The following is a 22,325-nucleotide window of genomic DNA, read 5'->3' as shown; positions in this document are numbered from 1 at the left end:
TGTTTCAATACAGGAAAATCTTTATTTTTGTTAAGTGCAGTTTATGAATAGAAGCAAATATTTCTTTTAATGTTAAATTATTACTGTATTTTTTTATATCAGTTATTATAAAAAATAACTAAACGAATAATTCTGAGTAGCCTATTTGTTATGTACAGACATAATATTGAAATATTTCAAAATTTAGAGTTTTACCTTTTCATCATCTGATCCAACAGTCAGGCCTTTCCATGGTTTGTTGTTGTCTAGTATGGAATAAACTTGTGCAACTTTTTCTATGTAATTTACAGTGCCAGAAATATTTTCTAGACCAGGCTTGTTACTGTAAAACTTCAAAGCTGCAGCTGTTTCCATGCTGAAAAGCTAAAAGCATAAAAATTTCATTATAATTTTTACAGCAATAAGAAATTATTTTTTTAAGGTGAGTTTCGTGTAAGTTTCTAACCAGTTTTAATCATGTAATTACCCTCAAATGTATTGTGTTTGTGTGATAATGTAAATTAAATTATTAAGCTAGGTTGTTTGTAAAAAAAATGTTAAATATAAAACTATACTGGTGACATACAATTTATTAATTTTTTTAGTTCTTAAATATAATGTTTTCATCAGTGATTATTGGATTATTTCAGTTCATGCAATGCCCAATACAAATAACTTAATAATTTAACATCTAGTGTAGCCTAGTAAGTTGAATTTTAATTTTGAGTGGTATCAAAATAATTTAGTAAAACTTTTGTTGTCTCCCCATGTTAAAAATAATTAATGGTAAAAAATAAACTGTCTATAAAATTATTTTTGTGTACTTATTTAATAAAACAAGTATATATATTTAATTTACAAAATAATTTTTATGTGTTTTGTGCACAGGATGTGAATAAATTGGCCGAGCCCATATTTCCCATTTCATTCCCAAAAATGCTCTTGGAAGTAAAAGAAAATTGTGTTCATAAATTCATTAGTGCCACTGGTAGTTAGTCGGTAAAGAAAACAATGACAAGTACCATCATCGCTTAAATTTTGATGTGTAGAACTTTTATTATGAATAACTGCATTATGGAAATTACATAATTTGTACAGCAATTTGTAGTTACCTGCTTCATGAGAGTAACACTCATTTTCTGGAAATTATTTGGCTGCACATGTTTATATGTTAAATTTGGGGCCATTCTTAGGCCTGCCGCTTTACTGTCATACTTCAGTAGAAGTTCCAAGTGGTTCATGCATGCTTCTTCCATCCCGATCTTAAATAAAACAAATTCCGTAACAGATTTTAACAATCAAATAATCATATTGAAATGTCAGCAATTTTTTTTTTTTTTTTTACATATGAAAACTAACCTTAAATACACGTGATTTAAGCCATCTGTTTCTTATGCACTTAAACAAGTGTGGACCATCAGAAATGAAATATAACTTTCTGTCGCCTGTTTCACTACATGGGTGGGTAACTGAATTACAAACTTTCTTCTCATCTTTTATGCCAATACCAAACTTTTTCCACATTGAACGGTTTGTTGTTGCTCCATCACACACTACGCAGTCTACAAACAGACCAGCTGCATCTAGTTTCACAATAGCATCCAGAACCAAATTTGTAAGGACATTGCCAGGGGCTGCATTTTTGGTGAGATACACACCAACAACCTGGCCCCAGTTACCAATAAATGGCCGAAAGAATAGGACCAAACCATGGTCAGCATACTGAGAGATTTGTGTGTATGTTGTATTAGAACCTATGTCCACTAACCCTGTGATTGTACCAGACACTGAATTTAAATCCAAATGTTGTGTTAAACTTATTTCGTCAAACAGCAGTACACCATGACGTTCAATTGTGTCTTTTCTTATAGGCAAGGATTTCAGTTTACATTGAATGCACTGCAGAATATCATCTGAAATGCCACATTCTGCCTTTATACCTCGGATGTATGTGTTCATAGTGCGTACTGTGGGAACATGAAGAATTTTTTGTTCTTGAATATGCTTGTACAAAGAAGGGCTCTTACATCGCATAAGAATACATTCCAGTATCCATTTCTTACTAAAAGAATTTTTCTGCAACGTACATGAATGAAAGCACTGTTTTACAGCTTCTTGCTGTTTTTCTGGCAAATTGTTTATGGCCTCTTGTAAAGCAGTAGTAGAAAGCTGTTTGTTTTTTCCTTGTAAGTGTTTTATCATTGTAATGGCAGATCTTTCTTTTAGTACCGAACGCTTCACATTTCTAGTTAGAAAGCATCTTCGTGAAACTTTAGATTTACTTATTAATCGTGTTTTGAAGCATTTGCAGTGTAGGCAAACTTCATTTGAAACAAAGCAACATTTTGGACTAAACAAAATTCCATTGCATATTGTTGCATTACTTAATATTTTTAATGACACTTGAGGTGAGTTCATGCTGGTTATTTCTTTGATATGTACCCCTTTGCAAAACTCTATTATTTCCAACTTTCTGAGAAGTAACAAAATGCTGTCTGTAGTATGGACATAGTTAAAATTTAACCTCCTCATATTTATTTTACGATTGCAAATGTACAAACTTGGCTGAGCACTGTCACGTTCCCAAACAACTTTAATTAACAAATCTGCATTGTTCTGCTCAGATTTTCGGTAGTAGAAATATGTCAGTGAAGCATTGTTTTCTGTTTTTCTGCCCCAACCATTATCAAGAGACCTTGATATTAGCCACTGCCACACATTTTCGTTTTTTGTGGTGCTTGGGGAGCTGGCACTTTGTGGCTCTAAGCGAGCTATCTTGACAGAATTTTTGTTATCAATGTTCTGAAAACAAGAATGTTCAAACATGATTATTATTTTGCTATATATTTCTAACAATAACTATTCAGTAAAAGTACACTGTTTACCTAGTTTCATACATTTATTTTATGCTTCTGATATAACTTAAATTATTGCCAAAAACTAATGTGTTTCAATTAGTAACAAATCTGAGGTGGTAATTGAGTAGTTAATAACACAAGAATTTTTCTTTTTAATCTCACAAACAGTTTTTAATATGATCCCTTCTTTTATGAACTACTGGATCTGTTACAGATTCCAATGAAGATTGTTTTGACTTTATTTACATTTGTGTATTCTTTAAAGATGTGTGTATGTGTAAACCGTTATGTGATAAAATAGGATTTTCTAAGCCCAGTGTAAATGAATTTTCAGATTGAAATTAAAATTCCCTTAAAGCTCTACTTAACAGTGATTAAATTAACTCACATAGGTTTTGTTTTATAGAAAAGCAAATACTTTGAAAATTATTATTATTCCTATTGTAATGCACTCAAAATATTTAAAAGAATTTCATCTGTAATGTGTTAGATTTCATTTTTTTTTTTTTTTTTTTAATTTTTTCTTCTGAATTGTGCTGGTGCCCAAGTTTTAATAAACATTGCAAATTATACTGGAATAAGGTAATTTTAAACAGACAATTATAGTCAAGTCTTTAAGTGAATATAGATTAACTGAATTTCATGTTACGATTCTCAATTATATACCTTTAATAAAACTTAAATGTATTTCTTTCAATTTTATGTTTTACTTAAAAGTTATGAAATAACATAAAATATCATGTGATGCCTGCCCTGCAAATAGAGCACTTTGCTGCCATAATTGTTTTACAGCAGATCCAATGTTCCTGAACAGCCAAAAAATTGTGGAGAAAAAAAAAAGGTAAGTTAATTTCCCCTGCCATGAAGAAAAAAAATATTTTGTTGGACTTAATGCAAAAAAACAATCATAATGCACACACAAAATTCACAGCTATGCTATGCTGTAGCATAAAATCAAGTAATTATCTTAAAAACCACTTGAGTACTGTGTGGTAAAAATTTTTCATTAAAAGTAAAAATGCCACCAGCAACTGTAAATGGTTTAAAGTGAGATTTTGGTTACTTTGAAATTTTAAATTTAAATGGTCGTAACTGCAGCAAGTATTGTGTTTGATTCAAAAATGAATTTACACTCATCTCTAGTTTTCTTCTGTATGGCTTGCGCTGTGTCAAGTATGATGGCAAGTTTGGAAAAATAGTTGGCACTGCAGATTTTGTTAAAGTTACTTTACCTCTTGGTATCTTGATGGTTTCACCTTGAACTTCATGAACATAATTTCTTAAAATCATTTGTTCCTGAAATGTGTATACATAGTTGCTAATTACTTGATAGATGCTGTGTTCAACATGTATGCCACATGCCACTTCATGTCCTATAACACTTTGTGCTCTTTAAAAACTGAGCACCTTTGAATTTGAGCACATTATTGTTCGAGCTAAGTGGTTTTTAATGGATTTTCTCGTTTTTGACACAATCCACAATAATAAGCCCACATTTGTTGTATTCAAAAATAAGTAAAAATATAAATGTTGAGTAACATTACAGTCAACCCTAACAAAAATTAAATAGTTATCTCATTTTGTATTGTAAGTTTGGAACTATTCAAATCACTTTATTCATTCATATATATACATATATATATGTATATATATATATGTTTTTTAAAATCAATTGTGCTTTTTGTTCATCAATATTTTTTGCATGAATTTATTTAAACCAAAATAATATTTAAAATCAAAATGCAATTAAGGTAATAAAGGGATTTTGAATGAGCTTCAAATAGTCATTGACTTCATTTGAATTTAAATATTAAATAATGTACCTACAGCACACATTGATATATTTTTCAGTTGGTTGGAGCAAACTCAGGGCTGTTGGAAAGTAAATTATTATTTTTATACACGTGTGGTTGGGCTTTCACCTGTTGGCAAGAAGCTCCCCTCTAGCTCACTCTACCAATTTCTGAAGCCTCCTCCTGAAGTCCGTCCCTCCTCTCCCATTCAGTACCCTTCCCTCAAGCCCATTCCACTCTCGCCCTGTCCTCACCAGAAACACCTGCTTTCCTGGTTCAGTTTGTCTCCACTCCCTCTGGATCTTCCACTGGTGATCCCTCCTCCCTCTGTACACCCCTCGGGTCAGCCTATCTCCCGGATTTCCCCAGCCCCTCTACCCTTCAATTACTTTATATAACCTAACTCGTTAAATATATTTTTCCTACTTTATATTAAACTGAGGATCTTGTGTACTAAGTCACGTGCGTTTAGATTTTCCTAGTTGTGAAAGGAAATTGTACAAGTCTATAAATATATCATCTTGAAATTGTACAAGTCTATAAATATATCATCTTGGGACATCTGGCTTCCACAATGTTTTTTTACGTTCCTTAATATACAGTGCGTGTTCTGTGTGTTGTGTCTACTGGAAGATTGAGCAACAATTTAGACTGAATTGTTATTAATGCCAACAAAGTTTCAAAGTGCTGTTAACTTTCTCTAGTAAGCACAATTGCATTTAAATTTAAATTAACACACATGTAGTTCTGGTGAAAACATTTTCAATTATAATATTTAGATCTAATTGGTTATCTTAGTGGCATGTAGTATTATGGCAAACTAGGAGGCTATTTGAAAAAATTACCCTACTTACATGAATTTTGATTAAATATATATAATTTTATTTAAATTTGCCAAGAGCAAATTTGAATTAATGGGTGAATAAATGTTGATATTTAAAGTACCTATTACAATTATCAACAGCCCAAAACGTACTGACAATATGATTGCCAATTTTTTTTTTTAATTTTGGGGTTATTGGCATACAAAAAATGTAACCTCAAGTTTTTTTAATGATGATACAGAAACGAACACGAACCTTAACATAAACAAACAAAGATCATAATGTATGTTGTAATACCATTTTTATATCTGGTTTGATATCAACGAACTCATCCTACTACAGAGCCTAACGTGACTATCAAGCTGGAAGTCGGGATGGAATTGGTTAGGATATACAATTTATTTTCACGAACCTCGAAATGAATTTCACAAACATAATCATTTTTCCTCAAGTCTCTATCACTCCTTGGGATCTTTCTGTTCCATAATTCTCTTATTTTTTCGTCTGCAGGAGCCTTAAATACTTTAATGCTTGCGTCGTACTTGCTACTACATCCAGTTTTGCAACCGGGCACAAAACAACACTTAGGCATATTAAAAAACTAAATTAAATACTACTTATAGATGAAAGTTATGCTATCCTAATTTTAAATTCAAACCGAACTGATAAGTTTTACACATATTGTTATTTCACTTTGAAAATTGAAAACGGCCCATTTAAATGCATTGAAACAGATGAAAATGACCCCCTCATGGAACACTACTGCTACCTGGCGGAGAAACCAAATAGTGTGCCAAACTTATAACATTGATCTTCCCAACCTGTAGTAGAATTAACCTTACTCCTGCTAAGGTTAATTCTACTACAGGTTGGGAAGATCAATGTTATAAGTTTGGCACACTATTTGGTTTCTCCGCCAGGTAGCAGTAGTGTTCCATGAGGGGGTCATTTTCATCTGTTTCAATGCATTTAAATGGGCCGTTTTCAATTTTCAAAGTGAAATAACAATATGTGTAAAACTTATCAGTTCGGTTTGAATTTAAAATTAGGATAGCATAACTTTCATCTATAAGTAGTATTTAATTTAGTTTTTTAATATGCCTAAGTGTTGTTTTGTGCCCGGTTGCAAAACTGGATGTAGTAGCAAGTACGACGCAAGCATTAAAGTATTTAAGGCTCCTGCAGACGAAAAAATAAGAGAATTATGGAACAGAAAGATCCCAAGGAGTGATAGAGACTTGAGGAAAAATGATTATGTTTGTGAAATTCATTTCGAGGTTCGTGAAAATAAATTGTATATCCTAACCAATTCCATCCCGACTTCCAGCTTGATAGTCACGTTAGGCTCTGTAGTAGGATGAGTTCGTTGATATCAAACCAGATATAAAAATGGTATTACAACATACATTATGATCTTTGTTTGTTTATGTTAAGGTTCGTGTTCGTTTCTGTATCATCATTAAAAAAACTTGAGGTTACATTTTTTGTATGCCAATAACCCCAAAATTAAAAAAAAAAATTGGCAATCATATTGTCAGTACGTTTTGGGCTGTTGATAATTGTAATAGGTACTTTAAATATCAACATTTATTCACCCATTAATTCAAATTTGCTCTTGGCAAATTTAAATAAAATTATATATATTTAATCAAAATTCATGTAAGTAGGGTAATTTTTTCAAATAGCCTCCTAGTTTGCCATAATACTACATGCCACTAAGATAACCAATTAGATCTAAATATTATAATTGAAAATGTTTTCACCAGAACTACATGTGTGTTAATTTAAATTTAAATGCAATTGTGCTTACTAGAGAAAGTTAACAGCACTTTGAAACTTTGTTGGCATTAATAACAATTCAGTCTAAATTGTTGCTCAATCTTCCAGTAGACACAACACACAGAACACACACTGTATATTAAGGAACGTAAAAAAACATTGTGGAAGCCAGATGTCCCAAGATGATATATTTATAGACTTGTACAATTTCAAGATGATATATTTATAGACTTGTACAATTTCCTTTCACAACTAGGAAAATCTAAACGCACGTGACTTAGTACACAAGATCCTCAGTTTAATATAAAGTAGGAAAAATATATTTAACGAGTTAGGTTATATAAAGTAATTGAAGGGTAGAGGGGCTGGGGAAATCCGGGAGATAGGCTGACCCGAGGGGTGTACAGAGGGAGGAGGGATCACCAGTGGAAGATCCAGAGGGAGTGGAGACAAACTGAACCAGGAAAGCAGGTGTTTCTGGTGAGGACAGGGCGAGAGTGGAATGGGCTTGAGGGAAGGGTACTGAATGGGAGAGGAGGGACGGACTTCAGGAGGAGGCTTCAGAAATTGGTAGAGTGAGCTAGAGGGGAGCTTCTTGCCAACAGGTGAAAGCCCAACCACACGTGTATAAAAATAATAATTTACTTTCCAACAGCCCTGAGTTTGCTCCAACCAACTGAAAAATATATCAATGTGTGCTGTAGGTACATTATTTAATATTTAAATTCAAATGAAGTCAATGACTATTTGAAGCTCATTCAAAATCCCTTTATTACCTTAATTGCATTTTGATTTTAAATATTATTTTGGTTTAAATAAATTCATGCAAAAAATATTGATGAACAAAAAGCACAATTGATTTTAAAAAACATATATATATATACATATATATACATATATATATGTATATATATGAATGAATAAAGTGATTTGAATAGTTCCAAACTTACAATACAAAATGAGATAACTATTTAATTTTTGTTAGGGTTGACTGTAATGTTACTCAACATTTATATTTTTACTTATTTTTGAATACAACAAATGTGGGCTTATTATTGTGGATTGTGTCAAAAACGAGAAAATCCATTAAAAACCACTTAGCTCGAACAATAATGTGCTCAAATTCAAAGGTGCTCAGTTTTTAAAGAGCACAAAGTGTTATAGGACATGAAGTGGCATGTGGCATACATGTTGAACACAGCATCTATCAAGTAATTAGCAACTATGTATACACATTTCAGGAACAAATGATTTTAAGAAATTATGTTCATGAAGTTCAAGGTGAAACCATCAAGATACCAAGAGGTAAAGTAACTTTAACAAAATCTGCAGTGCCAACTATTTTTCCAAACTTGCCATCATACTTGACACAGCGCAAGCCATACAGAAGAAAACTAGAGATGAGTGTAAGTTCATTTTTGAATCAAACACAATACTTGCTGCAGTTACGACCATTTAAATTTAAAATTTCAAAGTAACCAAAATCTCACTTTAAACCATTTACAGTTGCTGGTGGCATTTTTACTTTTAATGAAAAATTTTTACCACACAGTACTCAAGTGGTTTTTAAGATAATTACTTGATTTTATGCTACAGCATAGCATAGCTGTGAATTTTGTGTGTGCATTATGATTGTTTTTTTGCATTAAGTCCAACAAAATATTTTTTTTCTTCATGGCAGGGGAAATTAACTTACCTTTTTTTTTTCTCCACAATTTTTTGGCTGTTCAGGAACATTGGATCTGCTGTAAAACAATTATGGCAGCAAAGTGCTCTATTTGCAGGGCAGGCATCACATGATATTTTATGTTATTTCATAACTTTTAAGTAAAACATAAAATTGAAAGAAATACATTTAAGTTTTATTAAAGGTATATAATTGAGAATCGTAACATGAAATTCAGTTAATCTATATTCACTTAAAGACTTGACTATAATTGTCTGTTTAAAATTACCTTATTCCAGTATAATTTGCAATGTTTATTAAAACTTGGGCACCAGCACAATTCAGAAGAAAAAATTAAAAAAAAAAAAAAAAAAAAAATGAAATCTAACACATTACAGATGAAATTCTTTTAAATATTTTGAGTGCATTACAATAGGAATAATAATAATTTTCAAAGTATTTGCTTTTCTATAAAACAAAACCTATGTGAGTTAATTTAATCACTGTTAAGTAGAGCTTTAAGGGAATTTTAATTTCAATCTGAAAATTCATTTACACTGGGCTTAGAAAATCCTATTTTATCACATAACGGTTTACACATACACACATCTTTAAAGAATACACAAATGTAAATAAAGTCAAAACAATCTTCATTGGAATCTGTAACAGATCCAGTAGTTCATAAAAGAAGGGATCATATTAAAAACTGTTTGTGAGATTAAAAAGAAAAATTCTTGTGTTATTAACTACTCAATTACCACCTCAGATTTGTTACTAATTGAAACACATTAGTTTTTGGCAATAATTTAAGTTATATCAGAAGCATAAAATAAATGTATGAAACTAGGTAAACAGTGTACTTTTACTGAATAGTTATTGTTAGAAATATATAGCAAAATAATAATCATGTTTGAACATTCTTGTTTTCAGAACATTGATAACAAAAATTCTGTCAAGATAGCTCGCTTAGAGCCACAAAGTGCCAGCTCCCCAAGCACCACAAAAAACGAAAATGTGTGGCAGTGGCTAATATCAAGGTCTCTTGATAATGGTTGGGGCAGAAAAACAGAAAACAATGCTTCACTGACATATTTCTACTACCGAAAATCTGAGCAGAACAATGCAGATTTGTTAATTAAAGTTGTTTGGGAACGTGACAGTGCTCAGCCAAGTTTGTACATTTGCAATCGTAAAATAAATATGAGGAGGTTAAATTTTAACTATGTCCATACTACAGACAGCATTTTGTTACTTCTCAGAAAGTTGGAAATAATAGAGTTTTGCAAAGGGGTACATATCAAAGAAATAACCAGCATGAACTCACCTCAAGTGTCATTAAAAATATTAAGTAATGCAACAATATGCAATGGAATTTTGTTTAGTCCAAAATGTTGCTTTGTTTCAAATGAAGTTTGCCTACACTGCAAATGCTTCAAAACACGATTAATAAGTAAATCTAAAGTTTCACGAAGATGCTTTCTAACTAGAAATGTGAAGCGTTCGGTACTAAAAGAAAGATCTGCCATTACAATGATAAAACACTTACAAGGAAAAAACAAACAGCTTTCTACTACTGCTTTACAAGAGGCCATAAACAATTTGCCAGAAAAACAGCAAGAAGCTGTAAAACAGTGCTTTCATTCATGTACGTTGCAGAAAAATTCTTTTAGTAAGAAATGGATACTGGAATGTATTCTTATGCGATGTAAGAGCCCTTCTTTGTACAAGCATATTCAAGAACAAAAAATTCTTCATGTTCCCACAGTACGCACTATGAACACATACATCCGAGGTATAAAGGCAGAATGTGGCATTTCAGATGATATTCTGCAGTGCATTCAATGTAAACTGAAATCCTTGCCTATAAGAAAAGACACAATTGAACGTCATGGTGTACTGCTGTTTGACGAAATAAGTTTAACACAACATTTGGATTTAAATTCAGTGTCTGGTACAATCACAGGGTTAGTGGACATAGGTTCTAATACAACATACACACAAATCTCTCAGTATGCTGACCATGGTTTGGTCCTATTCTTTCGGCCATTTATTGGTAACTGGGGCCAGGTTGTTGGTGTGTATCTCACCAAAAATGCAGCCCCTGGCAATGTCCTTACAAATTTGGTTCTGGATGCTATTGTGAAACTAGATGCAGCTGGTCTGTTTGTAGACTGCGTAGTGTGTGATGGAGCAACAACAAACCGTTCAATGTGGAAAAAGTTTGGTATTGGCATAAAAGATGAGAAGAAAGTTTGTAATTCAGTTACCCACCCATGTAGTGAAACAGGCGACAGAAAGTTATATTTCATTTCTGATGGTCCACACTTGTTTAAGTGCATAAGAAACAGATGGCTTAAATCACGTGTATTTAAGGTTAGTTTTCATATGTAAAAAAAAAAAAAAAAATTGCTGACATTTCAATATGATTATTTGATTGTTAAAATCTGTTACGGAATTTGTTTTATTTAAGATCGGGATGGAAGAAGCATGCATGAACCACTTGGAACTTCTACTGAAGTATGACAGTAAAGCGGCAGGCCTAAGAATGGCCCCAAATTTAACATATAAACATGTGCAGCCAAATAATTTCCAGAAAATGAGTGTTACTCTCATGAAGCAGGTAACTACAAATTGCTGTACAAATTATGTAATTTCCATAATGCAGTTATTCATAATAAAAGTTCTACACATCAAAATTTAAGCGATGATGGTACTTGTCATTGTTTTCTTTACCGACTAACTACCAGTGGCACTAATGAATTTATGAACACAATTTTCTTTTACTTCCAAGAGCATTTTTGGGAATGAAATGGGAAATATGGGCTCGGCCAATTTATTCACATCCTGTGCACAAAACACATAAAAATTATTTTGTAAATTAAATATATATACTTGTTTTATTAAATAAGTACACAAAAATAATTTTATAGACAGTTTATTTTTTACCATTAATTATTTTTAACATGGGGAGACAACAAAAGTTTTACTAAATTATTTTGATACCACTCAAAATTAAAATTCAACTTACTAGGCTACACTAGATGTTAAATTATTAAGTTATTTGTATTGGGCATTGCATGAACTGAAATAATCCAATAATCACTGATGAAAACATTATATTTAAGAACTAAAAAAATTAATAAATTGTATGTCACCAGTATAGTTTTATATTTAACATTTTTTTTTACAAACAACCTAGCTTAATAATTTAATTTACATTATCACACAAACACAATACATTTGAGGGTAATTACATGATTAAAACTGGTTAGAAACTTACACGAAACTCACCTTAAAAAAATAATTTCTTATTGCTGTAAAAATTATAATGAAATTTTTATGCTTTTAGCTTTTCAGCATGGAAACAGCTGCAGCTTTGAAGTTTTACAGTAACAAGCCTGGTCTAGAAAATATTTCTGGCACTGTAAATTACATAGAAAAAGTTGCACAAGTTTATTCCATACTAGACAACAACAAACCATGGAAAGGCCTGACTGTTGGATCAGATGATGAAAAGGTAAAACTCTAAATTTTGAAATATTTCAATATTATGTCTGTACATAACAAATAGGCTACTCAGAATTATTCGTTTAGTTATTTTTTATAATAACTGATATAAAAAATACAGTAATAATTTAACATTAAAAGAAATATTTGCTTCTATTCATAAACTGCACTTAACAAAAATAAAGATTTTCCTGTATTGAAACATGAAAAATACTTAATGAATAATGATTCTTTGTTTCTTATGTAGACACTTCGTGGTTTCTTGGAGTATATTGACATGTGGGAATTATCCACCAAATATCAGCCAGAATTGTTTCTTTCACCATCAACAGCCTGTGGAATAAGAGTAACGATAACATCAATCATTGAGTTGTCACATACACTTAATTCTATTGGCTTTCGTTACCTTCTCACATCAAAGGTAAACCAAAACATATTGGAGGTATGTATTATTTAAAAAAAACATTCATAGCTGATTTTTTTAAAGCAAATAATAGCTAATTAACTAATCCTTATTTGATGTCTATAGGAAAAGTTCAATATTGCAAATGGAATTTAATTTTTTTGCCTTATAAAATTTTTAATAATTATATTTGGGAAAGCAGAAAAAATGTTATGAAATGCAGGAAAGTAATCAGTGTTGAAAATGAAAAATAGGGACAAATTTATGGACATATCAATTGTGGCATTCCCTGCCTCTGAGCACCTGGCGACGACAGAGAGGGCAGGAGCAAGAGACACTACATGCCAAGGGACAAATTAATCCTAGTGCAGGCTTAGTAATACAAATACACATATTATTTCACTGATTTTTCCAGCACAATTTAATATATTTAAAAACAATCAGCTAGTAATTTTATAACGTGATAGTTACAATTTCTTATATTACTTCTCTAAAACATGTGTTTTGACTTCAGTGAAATTCCATTGAAACATAAGAAATACAGCTTTGGAACTTCATTATAAAAGTTCACAATTTTAAAACATATTACATGGGTATAGAATTATATGTTTCAATTAAGTGTGGTACTTTGCAATGAGATTTCAATTTAAATAACAAATAATTAAATTGAGTCCATCACTTACAGCATAATAAATAAGTAAATTAAATATAACAAATCCAACTTAAAACCTTTACACATATCTACCTACATGTTTTATTCTCCACTCTTATGAAGGCAGCCATGTCGTTGAAAATCTGAATTGTATTGTTTTGTCCAGTTTCCATTTTAATACCTAATAGATAATTCTTATAGTTCTGCAACCTACACATAAAACTTGTGTGTCTTAAGTAACACATCACAAAATATTAATGCTGATAACCTGTTTTTGTCACTTTTTGCAGCACTTCTTTGGTTTGATACGGCAGTGCAATGGTGTTAATATCCATCCCAGCCCCAGAAAATTTCTATTTTCAACAAGACTGTTATCAGTATACAATTTGGCAAAACCATCCAAACATGGAAATTGTCCAACTGACACTGAGACTCAGTTACAAGTATTGACGACACTGGAAGACATTGCTAAAGTTGAGATAAATAAACCAAATGTAATTGATGAAGAGCTGGACAAATGGCTACAATCCAGTGAGTCACATGTCACTTTCGGAGTACACAACTCATGCCTAATTGACCATGACTACGTAGCATCACATATAGATGATATTGTTTTCTACATTGCTGGCTATGTTGTACGTAAGATTAAAAGCAGATATCAGTGCTCTGCTTGCAATGATTCTCTAATTGGAAAATCTGACGATCAGTATTTTTCAAAATATGGTTTAGTAATTGATCTTCGTAACCAAGGTAATTTAATTGTTCCATCACAGCAACTGCACAATTTCCTTTGTGAAATAGAAACAACTGTGCAAAGCACATTAAAACCTGACAAACTTAGTGCCGACCATTTATTACATATTATCAGAGAGGTCACAGCCAAAATAAGTACACAAAGTTTGGGCTGTGTTTATCACGAAGAGGAATTGCTAAAGTTTATTATAAAATTCTACTGTACAACACGACTTCATTTCTACCTCAGACAAGTAAACAGGAATTCTAAGCAGCAAGTAAAGTCTTTCACAATGCGTAAACTATCCAAAGTGTAAAACCGCTACATAATTCACATTAATCATGAGCATGTGAATCCCAGTGTAATGTTGCATTTATGAAGCTCTATCTTAGCTTTATGTATTCATATTAACACAGTGCTGCCAAGTATTAAGTATTTTAAGTAGTTTATGGACCTAGAGCACATGTTTATTTGAATTAGTGTGTTTTAGAGATGAAGGATTTTTTTTAATGTCACCTACAACTTTGCTAGGCACAAGTACTCTACCTACTACAGAAAAACTTTAAGGCATGAACAATAATAATGTTTGGAAGCCAAAATATTCTTAATTGTAATACTTTCTGATAAAACAGCACAAGAGGAATGGAATACACCAAGACATATGAAGAAAAAAGCATAAACCTTGTTCAGTATGAAGTTGTGTATTCATAGAAACATGGAAGACCATGTTAATCAAGTAATGTCATCAGTATAAACACTTGCAGATATCAGTGCTCCTGAAGATGATTAATTTGTTTGCATCATCATGCTCAGCATCTTTACAGAAAAATATGACACCATGGTTATGGTACTAGAGAGCTCCAATACAATTATCAAATCAGACATTGTAAAAAAAATTAGTAAACAATGTAGCAAAGAATGTTGGTTCTAATCTTTCTGAAACCTCATTATTTGCAGTACTAAAGACAAACATGAGTACAAAAACTGGAATGTCTATTCTGGCACAAGTACCCAGATAACTAGAAGGAAAGACTGGTTAGAATATTATATGAACATTGCTCAAAAAAAGTTACGATTGCAAACAATGACATTCTCTTAGGTGTAGGTTAAGGATAATTTGTAGCAAAGCAGAATGAAAGTAATGGTGCTATAAAAATAAGCATAGTGGTATATGTGCAACAGAGTTCGTCAAACATTCTGTCTACAGAATGGTAGAAAGAGGTGTTATCATGTTTTCTGAGTTATAGTGTACAAGTATGACTTTAGTGTACAAGGAGAGTTTGAGGCCACAGCAACAAATATTAGTGGATTATATAGGCTGAATGAAATAGCTTTGAATGTGGCCATCATAAAAGTAATGATCGCTGGTACCACTAATGTGTAGGGCCACAATTTTTTCGCACAAGCGAAATAACGCGAAATAAAACGATATTGAGAGTTAACACCACCGAAACGCGAAAAATAGAATACGTACCATATAAACACGAAATGCATTACAATAACATCGTTAGATGCCAAATTTTTGTTTACGACGTTTCTTGGATCAATTATCTTTGTAGGCGTTTCAAACACACTTCTCCAATATACAAATATAACAGAAGATTTTAATATTTCATAGTTTTTTCACGGATAATAATCTTCCTAGTTTTAGGTTATATCAAACATTGAAAATATTTGGTTATATACGCACGTTAGAAAAACAGTGCCGCCATTATGCGAAGATTGTGAACAGACACCGTTAGCCAACACGCAAAGCGCAAATACAATTGTATTGAGCGTAATAATTTTCCGCGTGCGTTTCATAACGTAAGTTAAAAGCTGGGAAAAAATTTGTCGTTTTTTGACTAAGTAAATGTACTGCAGCACCCGAAGCTTTAAAATCTTTATGACGTGCAGCGCATCGCCAGTGTAAAGAGAAAAAAAATATTAATGTTTCGTGTATTGGCACGATTGCATTAAACATTATTTTTGTAAAAAAAAAAAAAAGTGGTTTACAACGTCCGTGACTATACTTTTGCCGTGCTGAAATTTAGATTTAGAGTTATATTTTCATTACATTTTACAACATTTTACGTTCGTTAAGTTTTCGTGGATTTTTTTCTCTGTGTTCCTGTTTTAGGAAGATGTAGCAACATCGTGTAACAAACAAAAAAAATGCCTAAAAATAAACCAACAGTGGCTGCACGTGCAGCAGAATTTTCAAAAGAAGGGTTTTATGTGAGTGACGGTAAAATACTGATGTGTAAATTTTGCGACTGTCGTTTAGAGTTTGAAAGGAAAGATACACTAAACAAACACACTCAGTCCGAGAGACACAAAAATGGGAAGCAAAGGCAACAAACTTCAAAACGGCAGCTTTCAATTTATGAGGCAGAGCCAGTGCTAAAACGAGCCAAGCAACAAAAAGATGAATTTGTACTGGAAACAGTTGAAGCATTTATTGCTGCTGGAATTCCTGTTGAGAAACTGGACAGCTGCAAACTTAGGGAATGGCTAGCAAAACATGTCGGTGGTGCTGGTGATATACCTAGTGCAGACTGGGTAAGAAAAAAATATATTCCTCTTTTAAGGGAAAAGAAAGAGGCAGAGATCAGAGAAAAAGTGGCAGACCAGAAAGTCGTAATTATGGCAGATGAAACCACAGATAAAGCAAATAACTGTGTGTTCAATATTCTTTTCCAGATATTGCAACCAGGGGCAGAACATAGCATTTTACTTGGAGCATCATGTGTACTTGAAGCTGCAAATGCTGTCAGCTGCTCGAAAGCTGTGATTGACATATGCACCAAGTATGAAATCAAAGAAGAAAACATAGTTGCATATGTAACTGACGGTGCTAGATATATGACCAGATCTGCAAGCACATTGAAAGGTATATTTGGTGAACATGTGTACCACGTGCAGTGCTGGGCACATAAAATCAATCTGGTAGGGCAGATCTGGCAGAACAGTTTGGAGGATTTAAACCTGTTTGTGATCAAGGTAAAAAATGCTTTTTTGAACACACGAAAGAGACGGCATGCTTACCTCAACTTTTTGAGGGACAAGAATGGAGAAGATAATGCGAAGATGTTTCCACTGCCCATTGTGACACGATGGAACACGTGGTTTCATGCTGTTTTCTACCTGGCTGACCACCTGCATAACATTGTTAGCTTCTTCGAACAACTGAGTGAAGAAAATAATGCTGGTGTGAAATTCATAAAGGGACTGCAAGAAACTGAGATACAAGCCCTGGAAGCTCAGTGTGTGTTTGTCACTGAAAATTGTGCCTGCTTTGTTGACACAATAAACTTCTTGGAGGGATCCTCCTACCCAACTGCCCACCTCCTCTATTCAAAGCTTCAGAAGCTTCAAATTTCATTGGAAGTTCTAACAAAAGGAATTTTTCCAGAGTGTGTTGAAAAGTTACTGAGCAAAATGAAAAGTGTTCAGTCTGCAGCCTTGAAAGAACTGTTCAAACAGACATCACAGCTTAGCTTACTAAAGCTACATGATTTGGTCTCAAGTGATCCTTCTCATGCACTTTTTCGTGATACTGATGCCCTGCTCAACCCCAAAAATATTGGGAATGTGAGTATAGAAGGCAAAAACTTCTCCAAAGTGGTTGATTCTCTACCGTTCCTACAAAATGTGCCAAGAACTGCAGTGGCAGCAGGTTATATGTCCCTTCAAAAGCTTGTAAACATTGAACTACAAAAACCACACACAGACAATGTAGACATAGTGAACCTCATGTGTCAACTAAAATGTGACTTTCCTGAATTTGCTGCAGCTGCACTAAAATTAATGTGGATACCAACATCAAATGTTGACACTGAAAGGTCATTTTCTAAATATTCTGTAATTGTCAGTGACCGGAGAAGATCTCTTTTGCCTGAGAATGCAGAACTTTTAACTATGGTCGCTTTCTCATGATTTGTGAATAATGATAACCAATATAAAATACTGCCACCTATATATAAATGTGCCTTTACCAAATATGAGAAGAACAATGTCAAAATTATGTCCTAAGTTATGTTTATCGTGTTTTTATACTTGCTTTTATACACAATCTACACCGTTAGTATTTATTTACTTTGAACAATGTTTTAATTAACTTTAAGCAAAAATTGTAAATATTAAAATAAGGGATTATAATTACATTTAATATCACTGTCCTTAAATCTTCGAAATAAATCATAAAGACAATACAAAAGAAATTTGAATTTTTATGACGATAAAGACGAAATCTCAAAATCTTTAGGACGAAATTTCCCAAAAAATAAAACCGTAAAATCTTGGCTCTACTAATGTGGTGTCGCCTCTTAAGCACAAAGTTCTGGACTGCTGCACAGTCTTATCGTTGTGCATAAGGCAACACTGAGATTTGAGTGGTAACCATAACATTATATGGTGGAGAAATGAAGCTAAAGGTGTTCAAGTTTCTTGAGAGCTTTCATTCAAGAATCTGTACCAAATATTTCATGGCTAAAATGATTCTGAAACTATTTATTTAAGCCATTTTCACTTGTCTGAAGATGGAGTCCAAAAACAAAATTTGGAAACAGAATTACTCATCCTTTCTCACAGTATATTCTCAAATTATTTTTGTAAACAGATACCACTCTGATATCTGGAGCGGTTGTTAAACGTGTGGTATTTCCTGAAGCTCTGTGCATCATATGTGGTGCCCTGGCCTACACAAAGTATAATGCTAGGTTAGTGGCAACAGGGCTCAGTCAAGAGTATGGTGTGATTACTTAGAGACAGTGGCTCCTCTAGTGAGCCATTCAACAATTAGGACTTTTTGATAGAGGTGTTAGAACGGGATATAAATTGATAAAAGCTTTTCTTTATGGTGATTTGGAGGAGCAGATATTCATGAAACCACAAAAGGATTGCAAAGGCAAGGTTTGTAAGTTAAATGAGGCAATCCAAGGGTTTGGAATTAAAAAAAACAAACCAATAAAACAAAATATTTGAACTTGGACTTACAAGATTGAAACAATAATCCTGCATTTATAAGAAAAGAAATGTTGTCATTGATTTTTACATTGTTTGTTAATGATTGTTTTGTTCACTAAAGATGAAGCTGAATATTAAAGAAATGATGGAAAAGCTTAGTAAGTGATTCAGGATTAAATATATCAGTGATACACAGGAATGTTTTGGAACAAGATATGTTAACGAAAAAAAAAACAATAAATATAAAACAATACATGATAACCAAAGAAGATACACAGAACAAATCTTGGAATGCTTCATTATACGCCAGATACCATCAACAATAATGTACACAAGCCTATGAGAGAAGAGGCAATTATAAAACCAAACCAATTAACATTTGGTTGGATCAATTTTGTATTGAGCCATCTTTACTAGAACACACATTTCTCATGCAACAAATGTTTCGAGACAGTTAAATTTCATTTTCAGCATGGGCCAAAAGAGTGTTAAAAAGTACCATGGAGTATGCCCTAGTGTTCCAGAGCTAGATTTGAAATTTTTACAACATGCGTGAATGCTGATTTTATGAGCCAGTACATTAAGGGTACATTTTGGAGATAAATAGCCTATTTCTCATGTTGGTATAGTCAAAAAATGTTACTACTACTACTTGTTAGTTGAGTTGTAGTTAATTAGGTTTCTATGTTCCTTTTCGTTTATGACTTCTGCCAGCATGATGACTACAGAAAGAAAAAGAATGTATTATGTTTCTATATGTATTGGGTTATAATGACTTATTACAAGAACAGTCAATATTGAAGAACATGTGCATTACAAAATAATGTATTTTACATTAAAACAATTCTTTTAGTTTTGCCCTTATTAGTGCAAGAGTTAAGTGCTGACTCATTCTAGCTGCCACTGAGGTGAAGAAAGGGTGCTGATTGTTAACAAAACATAAACAACCAGCTTGCTGCACATTTCTATTTTCATTTCTTGCACAATGTCTACACCAGTTAAGTTGTTTCAGTGACAGTTCTGTCAGATTCTATCATGTGCTGCTAAGAGAAAAAGAGCACAAAGAAGAGTTAGAAGTTACAAAAATGAACAGTCAAGAACTTAGTACGTATATATGTGATATTATTTATTAAAATGTTATCAATATTGTTTACATTTACTGCATTATTATCTTTCAAATGATATAGGGCTGGCTTTATATCAGCCTCCTATATACAACAAATGTAGTGCAAAATGTGGAGCCAGTAAACATAGCTTTCTTTTACTTATTTAACAAATAATGACAAATGGTTATGGACACTAATTAACTTTTTATTCACAACTATAAGAACACATCCATGCATTGATTATTAAAAAGTTATAAAAAAATGCAATTTCTTATACACTACAATGTATCGCCCATACCAATCACAAAATTTAGCTCTACCGTTCAGGCCTCTGACACTTGCTGCTTTGTAATATTATTTAAGCTAATTTTAATGTGATAGTGAATTTTATGTAATTGTCTTTGTGGTTCCTTATTATTTTTTCTTTCAACTTTTGCAACATTGCAAAGTACCTGTTGCACTAACAGAAAACTTAGTGGACCTATGTACATATTTAATTAATATTTGGTTCTATAAGCCTAAGTTTCAAATTATGATAATAACTAACATTAGTGTTTGTAGCATTTGTAAATAATATTCATTATTGATAACTTAATTGTAGTGTCAATTAACTTATTTGACAAAATGTAATAATATATGGATGTATTTATCGAAAGACGTAGGTACATATTTTTAAACAAAATGTTTAAGCCTAGGAATAATGTTTATTTGTAAGTAAACAATTATTTAAAATCTTTTGATTAAAGCCATTAAGCCATTATAGAGGAAATTTTTTAGAGAATGCTAAAAATAGTAATTGTTTTACTCATAAGTAACAGTTACAAGAAGTTATGCCCAGATTATGAAGTGGTGCATTATTGACTCACTGACATAGACTACATATAAGTATTTGCAAAATGTCAAATTTGGAATCCTACATCATATTCTATTTCTCTGTATCACAGACAAATAATACCAAAAACAGTTTTCATGTCATTAAAAATGAGATATAAATCTTTCACTTGACGTCGTACCGACCATGGCCGTTAAGCCCGTGCTCCGCACCGCCAGTACCGTATCCCGTTTTCGGAGCGCGCCCCTCGCCCAGCCGGATTGAGTCAAGCGAGCGCCCCGGGCGTGACCTCAATTAACTGAATTAAACATCAGGACACGAAACCCCGGGGGCTCGACTACGGAAAACAATTCCCAAACGAGGCTTTAGAATGAAATTAAGTAATCACAAGCAATGAGCAAGTGCGTCGTAGAGACTCCGTGCGTGCGCGGCTCGCACAGAACAGAAAACAATCCTCGTTACTAGCCACAGCGGCTACTGGCCTTGATTAATTGGCCTATGATAGTGGTCTAGCCAAACTAAGGGAATTCAAACCCAAACAGTGCACATTGAAACAATTTGTATTTAAATTTACAGTCGCCAACTTGGTGCCACTTTTTAAATTAATAAATCAATTAAAACAATTATTAAGCCTTAGGCAAATATTTACCAGGTGCAAAGTTTTAATCAAGCACCTGGAGCATGTTTTTTACTCATCATATAACAAATTAAATTAAGTATTATAAGTTTTAGGTGCCGACTCACAAAGAAGAGAAAGTTTCTCTTCCTTGCGAGGCAGCCATGTTCGGCAGTCTCCAACCACTCCGCGCCGGGAACAGACGTGTGTCCGTGGGCAGCATTCAAGTTTGTTTCATTGATTATTTTTATTCTGTACTACACCTTCAAATTTAAATCCTTTTATTAATTCATCGCTGCCCACGTCGACTCTGCGCGTATTTTGCGGAACTGGGCCTATCCCGACCGTCGTCATTGTGATACCACGCTATGTATCGTATCACGGAACTTACGGTACTGGCCGACTCCAGCGAAAGTATTTTTAATTAAGGACGCCGTGCATATGCCTGCCGGCTGCACTCACGTAAGTGTTTCTCCGAATTTAGGAGCCCGCTCATAGAGCCCCCCCCTGCACCCGTTAACTTACGGCGCTGGCCGTCTCCAGCGAGCATCGACCCGCGTCCCGCGAGACTGCCGCGGTAACAATTTTAGTGTCGCGTAGTGTTGTGTTTTTTGTTAATTGTGTAACCGC

The 22,325-nt window shown here is 33.1% G+C and overlaps 2 protein-coding genes across 4 annotated transcripts; one reads left to right on the top strand and one right to left on the bottom strand.

The window, feature by feature from the left end:
- Nucleotides 1–183: 183 nt before the first annotated feature.
- On the bottom strand, nucleotides 184–6,289 carry LOC134531668 (uncharacterized). Of its 3 annotated transcripts, none has more exons than XM_063367455.1 (3): nucleotides 1,339–2,238; nucleotides 1,092–1,241; nucleotides 184–363 (listed from the first exon to the last, which is right to left on the bottom strand). In XM_063367455.1, exons 1-3 carry the CDS (start codon nucleotides 2,179–2,181, stop codon nucleotides 184–186), a joined length of 1,173 nt encoding a protein of 390 aa, XP_063223525.1. In that variant the 5' UTR covers nucleotides 2,182–2,238. The 3 variants fall into 3 exon arrangements, with proteins under 3 accessions (XP_063223525.1, XP_063223523.1, XP_063223524.1); XM_063367453.1 differs by lacking the exons at nucleotides 184–363; nucleotides 1,092–1,241 and adding exons at nucleotides 3,969–4,133; nucleotides 5,867–6,289 and having other exon boundaries at nucleotides 1,306–2,781; XM_063367454.1 differs by lacking the exons at nucleotides 184–363; nucleotides 1,092–1,241 and adding an exon at nucleotides 3,969–4,237 and having other exon boundaries at nucleotides 1,306–2,781.
- A 4,083-nt stretch (nucleotides 6,290–10,372) lies between these two features.
- LOC134531669 (uncharacterized) lies at nucleotides 10,373–12,504 on the top strand. Its single transcript, XM_063367456.1, has 3 exons — nucleotides 10,373–11,272; nucleotides 11,370–11,519; nucleotides 12,249–12,504. Exons 1-3 carry the CDS (start codon nucleotides 10,430–10,432, stop codon nucleotides 12,426–12,428), a joined length of 1,173 nt encoding a protein of 390 aa, XP_063223526.1. The 5' UTR covers nucleotides 10,373–10,429; the 3' UTR covers nucleotides 12,429–12,504.
- Nucleotides 12,505–22,325: the final 9,821 nt, after the last annotated feature.

The sequence above is a fragment of the Bacillus rossius genome, chromosome 5 (genome assembly GCF_032445375.1).
Source record: "Bacillus rossius redtenbacheri isolate Brsri chromosome 5, Brsri_v3, whole genome shotgun sequence".
NCBI classification, from domain to species: Eukaryota; Metazoa; Arthropoda; class Insecta; order Phasmatodea; family Bacillidae; genus Bacillus; species Bacillus rossius.
This window is presented reverse-complemented; position numbering and strand designations above follow the sequence as displayed.